Here is a 9,036-nt window from a genome sequence, read left to right as displayed (position 1 = left end):
TCGTGTGCACATATGTCCGAGACACCGATCAAAGTAATATATTGTAGATGAGTCGATATGTAGAAGCTTCCAAAGTGAGATTATTGGAACTTCTATATATGTTCACGGCTACATAGTATGTTTCAAATGTTTTCTATTAGTCAGTATTTGTTATATCAGCTATTGGGATTTTTAAACAAAAGTTTATAAAATTGGTAACTGTTACAGTGTACGCAAGACTAGAAAGAAAAGTCGATTTTTTGCTAAAACTCAGTCAGTTTAATATCACTGAGGTCTCGGTATTATGTACTGAAACGGTGAACTCATCATTTCACCTATACGGATGTGGTAAACCCCCCACAACCGTATAAAGGATGTTCCTTTAATTGCAGGTACTCCAGAGTTAGATGACAATCCAGTAGCATAGTATCCGGGATATTACGACTAGAGCTTGATGCGACAGTTGTAATGTGATGGACCACAAGTTGTCCATTCTTGTGGGTATTTTGTATTTGGCTCATGACATATGTGTCACATATTCTTTTGTGTAGCCATTCTTTTGTAATAGTTGTAATGTTATTAAGCCTTAAATAGATAGACATGTGTATGACTCTTTTGTGTAAACAACAGGTTTATTTTTAGATATGCTTTCCCGCTGAGTTAATGATTGTATCATTATGTTTTCCGCTGCATAGATATAACTCTAATTATCAGGTGCATGTTATGGGGCATGTGTCATATGTTGGCTGAGCGACATGTAGTCATGTCACTACAAAGATCCGTTTGTATGATTTCAAAAAAAAAAAAAAAAACACGGGTCTTCACATTTATACACTTTGTGTTTTTAGTGTTTGAGGGGGAATCCTTGAGTAGCAAAGCCTTGCGGGCAGTAAATCTTGGTCTAGAAGTATGGAGCAGTCAATAGAAAGTGGAGTTGTAGGGTATGGTCTCTAGACTCAGGCTTTTAATTATTTGGTTACTTAGAATTTAAAATACGTCGTTGTAATGTCTTAATATGTTAAAAATAGTTCTAAAGTATATTTATAACTCAATATTAATGTCCGGATATCTTTAGAGCATGCAATAGTTAAATATTATACTAATGTTGTAGTAATACTCGTATAAAGTTATTCATCGAAAAACTACTTTGTTGTTATGATGCTCGAATAGCATTCTAATACATTTATTATGAGTATTGTATAGTTATAATGCCAACATTACAATACCAACATAGGTGGATATGTCATAATCCTGAGTTGTGGTAGGATAGTCTATAAATGTTATTTTCATAACGTACACCACGAAAAATGGCTTCTGCATGAGATTCGTTTATACATGTAAAAACATCGTTTTACTGCCTTAATCTTTTGGAAGAAAAAATATAGAAAAGAAGAAAGTTTTAGAGAAACTAGAGTTTATCTACAAATGGGGAAAATTCAACGTAAAAAGTTTGTAGTTTTACATGCATGGATGTCTCATAAAAACTATAAAGGGTTAAGGGGGGATTCTAGTAGTGTTAGGGATGGAGTCATGGAGAGACATTAAGAAAAATAGTATCACTGCCAGTTATCTGTCCGGACCTGGTAATGGTCCGTCTCGACGCAATGTGTTAAAGAATAAAAGTCAAGGTGTCTTGGTCAGAGTTAAGCTATACGTCTGGACGCGCGAGATAGAACCAGTACTGTGTCTCGTTCGAATTATAGTCCGAACGAGCTGCCAGTAGAAAGAATAGAAACAAATTAAATAGAACAACAAGTTTTGAAGAGTATTCTAAGAGTCCAAGCATATTATAGAGACTAATGTTTAGATACAATATCAATGGAGTGAGAGTACGGTGTCAAATGATTAATTTCAAGAGTTTAAGTCCAACCTGTAAGTACAACTCTACATTATTTTACATAAGCATGAGATAAATGATTTCTGATTAGCCCTGTTATTTGAATATAAGTAAGAAAGTTATTTGAATATTTTGCATGTGAAAAGTTAAGTGAAAACAAGTTTAGTGAAAAGTTAAAGTCATGACATTGCATGTGAAATAAAGGACAAAGTTTGAAAGATTTAGCGGAGGATTGTAGATATTTCCATAGGACTTGACTGGATGATTATCTTACTACAGGAAATGTCGGTTTTGCAAGGCTAGTATCAATTTTCTCCACAAGAAACATAGTCAAGTTACATCGCCCTCTCTCTCTCTCTCTCTCTCTCTCTCTCCTGTCTCTTAGTCTCATTATGCAACATCAATCATGGATTATCATCGGAACAATCTGTGCAACTCTAGCGCAGGTATGCTTAACACTGGGCTCTCCTTCAGGAGATGATAAAATCATCAGCTTGCCAGGGCAGCCACCGGTCAGTTTCCAGCAATATGCTGGATATGTAACCATTGATGAAAAGCAACAGAGATCTCTGTTTTACTACTTCGTTGAAGCAGAAACAGAACCAGCTTCAAAGCCTCTTGTTCTTTGGTTGAATGGCGGTAATATTCATGTTATTTTATATATTAAACTGCTCTAAAATCTCAACTGGCTTGAATTAATGAAATCCTTAATGGGTTTTGAAGGACCTGGCTGTTCATCGATTGGATCTGGAGCCTTTTCCGAGCATGGGCCTTTTAGGCCAAGCGGAGACAGTCTCGTCAGAAATTATTATAGCTGGAATAAAGGTAACCCCATAATTTTTCTTTTTCTTTTTTTTGTGTGTTGAATGTGAATGTGACTGCTCATAAGATTATATTCAGGTAATTGTCAGATTTACTTGTAAGTTTCTCTCTGTTGCAGAAGCAAATATGTTATACCTGGAATCACCAGCAGGAGTTGGATTCTCCTACTCTGCTAACACATCATTCTATGATTCAGTGAACGATGAACTGACAGGTTTTGACTTCATAACTTATTCCATCAAACCGATGTGTACACCAAAAGAGATATTCTTAATAGGTATTCTGGTTTTGTTCATTTACAGCACAAGACAACCTAGTGTTCCTTGAGCGCTGGTTCACAAAATTCCCACAGTACAAAAGTAGAGATTTTTTCATCACAGGGGAGAGCTATGCAGGTATGTTCTAAGTAAATAGAAACAACTTGTACAGATTGAGAGAGGAGAAACTGATGAAAATTCTCCTTCTTACCAGGACACTATGTTCCACAACTCGCACACCTCATTATTCAATCTAACGCGAAATTCAATCTCAAGGGCATAGCTGTAAGTAGAAGAAAAGAACCATTCAATCTCAATGCTTCAATTTTTATTATGATCCACAGTAATTAGGTGTTCGAATTGCTAACAATTTCAGCACAATGATCCGGGTCGTTTGCTTTTTGTCTATACAATGCATACAGCTCTAGTTGCTGGTTGGGCCGGTTCGATGACTCTATACGAATTAGCGGTTTTTTATTCTTCTAGGCCTGTTTTTGATCCAATGTGGAGACAAGGTTAATGTTAGAGAACTCACATGGGACCTACCTGCCCAAATAAATTTTGGTCTACCAAATAGATGATACTTTAAAAACTTTTGTACAATTTTAACTACTTTCTTTTAAAATCAACCACTGGATATGTAGGACCCAAATGTAGGGAAAACAGAATCAATGGTTAGTTTGAAAAAAAGTTGTTGGAGTTGTACAGAAATTGTGTCAAGAGTTGTACAACAATCATTTCTCCATACTATCTATTCTAACAAGTGAGTCCCATACGAGACATCTCATATTACGTATCTAAATTGCTAGCAATTCAGGCAGATAATTGCCATAGGTCCTTATCCCAACTTTTTACTCCAAATTTAATTTGCTCAAATTCCCATGGCTGCAGATAGGGAATCCTCTACTGGAGTTCAATACTGACATCAACTCCCGGGCTGAGTTCTTATGGTCTCACGGATTAATATCTGATTCAGCTTATGAAAGTTCCACTTCAATCTGTAATTACTCCCAAATCGAAAGACAGTTAAATATGGGTGGCTCCCTCACCCCAGTTTGCTCCAAAGTAATAAGCCAATTTTCAAGAGAAATTGGTAACTTTATCGACGGATATGATGTCACTCTTGATGTCTGCTTACCATCGCTTCTTTCACAACCTGAAGTGTTGAATCAACTGGTGAGAATTGGCTTTTTCTCATACACATTTTCTCTTCGTTGCTTGCCTCAAACTTGTATGGAAACTCTGGCTTCCTCTGTTTCATTTGCATACTTATGTTTTCCTCTCCCACTTGCAGCAAGACACACAGAAAATAGATGTTTGTCTGGGAAAAGAAATATTGAACTACTTGAACCGGAAAGAAGTACAGAAGGCTTTTCATGCTCGGCTTATTGGACTCAGCAGATGGACTCCTTGCAGCAAGTAAGGAAGGACGTAACTCTAATTGATTCCATTGCCTAAATAAACATGATCTTTTCGTTAATAATATGCATTGCTTTTCTCCTCTGACCTTGATACCTTGATTCGTTGTTCTGTTTTTCTTCTTTTCAAAGTAAGAGACATTCTACTTGGTTTCTTCTCATTCTTGTGACATTGGCGGTTTTCTTCCTTAATATCAGGGTCGTCAAATATGATATGCAAAATCTGGAAGTCCCTACCATCCATGTTCTGGGTGCACTTGTCAAGTCTGGCATCCGGGTGTTGGTATACAGGTAGATTAAGCAAACTTTATACACATTTTCTTTGCTTTAGTTCATCATTCATCAAGATATAGATTACTAGTAATGATCCATTTTTAAATTGATTTCTGTAGCGGAGACCAAGATTCGATTATCCCCCTTACCGGGACACGGACACTAGTAAATGGACTAGCCAAGGAGCTGGGACTAGATACAGTTGTGCCTTACAGAACCTGGTTTGAAGGAAGACAGGTTAATCAGTTTCTGAGAATGTGTTTGAACAAAACAATCAAAATCTTTACTTTTGCTTTTGCTTTGCAGGTTGCTGGATGGACACAAGTATATGATGATATGTTATCTTTCGCCACCATTAGAGGAGGATCTCATAAAGCTCCATTTTCACAGCCAAAGAAATCACTCGTGCTATTGAGTGCATTTTTGGCAGGAAAGCCACTGCCGGAAGCACTCTCATAGAGAGAGCAACTTCATTAATAAATGTTAAAAGTAATCATATTTTTACAGTTGACGAGTAATCCTTTACATTTCTTGACTACAGAAGAGACTATTCATTCTATCACTTCTGAACCTTATTTCACCAACTTCTCATTGAATACGAAGTGTTATTCAATGGATTATGTCTTTAGCCATTAATTGTCGGACACAAAAATTCCCAAAACAAATAATCACCGTAAATTACATCAACATAATATTTATTAAATCCCATGATCCTAATTATCATGATTTTCACAATAAATTAATAATTCACATGTAAAAAAACAAACCAGAATTCATAATAGCAAAACCTTATTTGTGAATCTCTATCCAAAGAATTTGTGTGTAGGCGTAAGAAAACGATTTGTCTCACTTGACTCTCTTACGTTACACCAAACTCATAGAATTTGAGTAAATATATAGGCTAGAGAGAAGATTTCTCTCTCTCTCTCTCTCTCTCTCTTAAACTATAACTTCACTTTCCATCAAAGACTCAAAGCAGGAGTCTAATAAGAAACTATTTCTCTTATTTGACCTATAGTTTTATAGGATTAATTAGGATTAAACAACATTATCATGGGTTAAATATAAAAAAGCCTCTTGAATTAACAGTCGATTTTAGAATAGTCTCATGAATTTTTAAGTATGTTAAAGTGACTCATCAAACTACCACCGTATTCAAAAATGCAACTTTTTTCGAAAATAACCTTATCCTCTTAAAAAAAAAATGTATAAAAACTATTTTAAAAAAAAAACTATTTTTTTTTTCAGATAAATACAAAATCAGTCTTTATAATTGGCATAAATCACAAATTGCTCCTTGCGGTATACAAATAATTCAAAGGTCATTAGGGTAGACCAAAATAGCAATTTAGTCCCGACAGTCAAAATACTTGACACATTCCGTTAATGTCCCTGTCACTACCATTAAAATAATGACATGTGTGACTCTTAGAAAAAATAAAAAAAAAAAGAAAAAAATAAAAAGAAAAAAATGCAAAATTAGTTCTTGTGGTTTACCTGATTTACAATTAACTTTCTGTGTATTAAAATGAACTCAGGTTCCTCTGGTATGCCAAAAATACAAATCACTCCCTCTAATCAAATTTTGTTAAAAAATTTGACATATTCTATTAGATACCATGTCAGGGTCAATAAGATTGAGACACGTGTCACTCTTAATAAATAAATACAAATATATTAACAAAATATTATTATTAGGAAAAAAAAAAAGGAAAAAAAGGAAAGGGGTGGCTGCTGGTTGGTTGGGCAGCCTTTCCTTATTTCTATTTTTTCTTAATTAAAAATTTTTAATTTTTAAAGTTTTTAGTTTCTTTAAATAGAGGATAAGGGTGTATTATCGGAAAAAAAAAAAAAGTGGCATTTTCGAAACACAATGGTAAACGATGGGTCATTTTAGCACACTTAAAAATTCAGTGAACTATTCTAAAATAGGCTATTAATTCAGGGGTTTTTTTTTTTATATTTAACCCAATTATCATTTAAGTTCAATAATATATGGAGTCTAACGGTTTATATATGTTCCAATATCATATGGGCCATTAAATTCTTACAATCTTTCTACTTGGCCCATATGACAATAATATTTAGGATGAAGGCACAAAATTTTAATTTTGACAATGTCCCATTTAAACTATTAAAACTTGTCAATTTTCCTCCCAATGACGAAAATTCTCTTAATAAAATAAAAATAATAATAATAATAATAATTAAAAATATTAAAAAAGAAATACATAAAAACCAATTAGGATGGCAAATTTTAAAAATTAAAAAGTTTTCGTTTTTTCATTTTTCATTTTTCTTTTTATAAAAAATAATTTTTTAAAAGAAAAATAGTTTCTTTTTTTAAAAAAAAAAAAAAAACAAAATCACTTTTTTTAAAAAAAAAAAATAAATTAAAATTATGATTTTTTTTTTCTTTTTTTTGAATTTATAGGGGTGTTTTTCGTTTTATTGAAAAAATTGTAAGGTCATTTTTTTTTTCTTTTAGCTAGCTTTGAGAAAAAAAATTACAATGTTTTGCTAGCTAGTATGAGGTGGACATTGTCTCAAATGAAAGTTTGGGAAGAAATTGTCAATTGGATAGCAATTTGAGAGAATATGTGAACTTTTTCCTAATATTTATTACACTCATTATGCATGCAATTAATCTAGTCCATCATTACTTTAATTTGGTCATCGTAAATACTATAGTAAAACAACCCACTAGTGTGAGTTATGGCGGTTGTTGTACACACCTCTTAAACATGTGGCAAATATTTTATTAATTACTGATGAAATCCACCAAAATTTGAAATATTTTAAAACTACTTAAACATAAAATTTCTCTAATATATATATATATAGACGTTAGTCAAGTATAATCCACCTTGCTAGATCCAACTACCATATGAGTTCAACGGTGATTCATGACTTGTGTTTTAAATGTGTTAAGAACATGTTTTAAGAATAATTGTTCTTAAGGTTTTTTGATCAACGATTGATTGATCGATCGCAGAACGATTGATTGGTGCGAGACGATTGATTGGTGCAACGTGGCACCTAACAATGGATCCAGTGCCTCTCAATGATCAATTGGTGTCAGTTTGCATGCTTTTGGACAATTTTTCCTGCACTCATACACGTGAGAAGTGTCCTATTTAAGGGCCTAGGGGAAACCCTAGGCTCCATTTTGCCCAAGAGATATAAGGGACTAGTGTTCCAACCACGTGTTAATGAGAAATTCAAGTTCTGCGAATTTGGAGTACGAGCTACTCCGCCCAAAGCAATTGATATCATCAATTATCATGCCCAACTTACATCAGACCAAACTCCCTAGCCTTCGTGAAAATTATCAGCAAACCACATGATGATTCCACATCGGACCATTTCCTACACATCTCATTCCCTACACTGGAACTCCAACTCTCTGGACATTTTTCTCTAGCCAAGCACAAGTTTAGACGCCCAAGTATTAAGCTTGGATGTGTGGCCAAACATATCTGAACTCAAACTTACTACAACATGCATTTCTCTTCTTCTTGTCCGGATGCCCAATGATGAGCGTCAAATATTGTGTATTTAAACTTCTTAATTTTCATTTTATAAACTTTTAACTTTGTTATTTTTTGATATTTTTTGTTAGTTTTGTTATTTTAGCATTTTGCACATCTTTGAGAAGAAATACTAGCTTCTATGTGAAATTGTAAAGAAACGGGAAAATAAATTTTAGAGCCCATGCAAGAAGCACCATTGTGAGATTATTTTTGGAACTAGTGACACGTTTTCTTGAGGAAAAGGAAGCAGCAAGTGAAATTATTATTTCCTAGTAGCAGGTCATGCTGTGCAAAACAAGGAAAGAATAGAAGAACCAAGACACAAGTTCTTTCCATAATAGTGCAAGAGACCAAACCCATGCATATTTGGCAACACAGAACACGTATGTGTACGTTAGAGGGCAAGTCAGATTCTATTTAATTTACCTAGCGTCACTTTTGGCAAGAGATGATTCTCTCAAAGTGCAGCAGCTCCTTTCCATAACTGAAGAGAAATACACACGGATGCACATGCACCTGGAGGACCGAATCCATGCAATAAAAAGCAGCTGTCGTGATATACTCTTATCCCATACCTGCATCACATAATCTTTCCATAGCTAGGCAGCACGTCTTCTCTACAATAAGCAACTCCGACTTGTAACCAGCAAAGCACCAAGTTTTCTGCAACCTTGCGATTCTTTCCATAAAAAAACAGCTGCAGTTCTTCACGTATTTCTTTCCATGCCAGCACCGAATCACGTCTTATTTCCATAACTGGCGGACTAAATAGAAGACACACGTTATTGGGAGACCTGGAGCTAGCACCGAAACAAGGAAAGTGGCAGCACACGATTCCTTCCAAGTCTGCAGCGCCGAATCACGTCTTTTCTTTGGCGGGGGAGAGAGGACGGTTGGGAGCTGAGGCAACTTTTGAG

At 34.7% G+C, this 9,036-nt stretch overlaps 1 protein-coding gene across 1 annotated transcript; it reads left to right on the top strand.

Annotated features, from left to right (window-relative positions):
* Nucleotides 1–2,178: 2,178 nt before the first annotated feature.
* LOC133873728 (serine carboxypeptidase-like 45) lies at nt 2,179–5,148 on the top strand. Its single transcript, XM_062311474.1, has 10 exons — nt 2,179–2,455; nt 2,540–2,641; nt 2,757–2,852; nt 2,941–3,033; nt 3,110–3,180; nt 3,787–4,071; nt 4,190–4,314; nt 4,512–4,604; nt 4,706–4,823; nt 4,893–5,148. Exons 1-10 carry the CDS (start codon nt 2,209–2,211, stop codon nt 5,043–5,045), a joined length of 1,383 nt encoding a protein of 460 aa, XP_062167458.1. The 5' UTR covers nt 2,179–2,208; the 3' UTR covers nt 5,046–5,148.
* Nucleotides 5,149–9,036: the final 3,888 nt, after the last annotated feature.

The sequence above is a fragment of the Alnus glutinosa genome, chromosome 7 (assembly GCF_958979055.1).
Source record: "Alnus glutinosa chromosome 7, dhAlnGlut1.1, whole genome shotgun sequence".
NCBI lineage: Eukaryota > Viridiplantae > Streptophyta > Magnoliopsida > Fagales > Betulaceae > Alnus > Alnus glutinosa.
The sequence above is the reverse complement of the archived record's forward strand: the minus strand, read 5'-3'. Positions and strand labels throughout refer to the sequence as shown.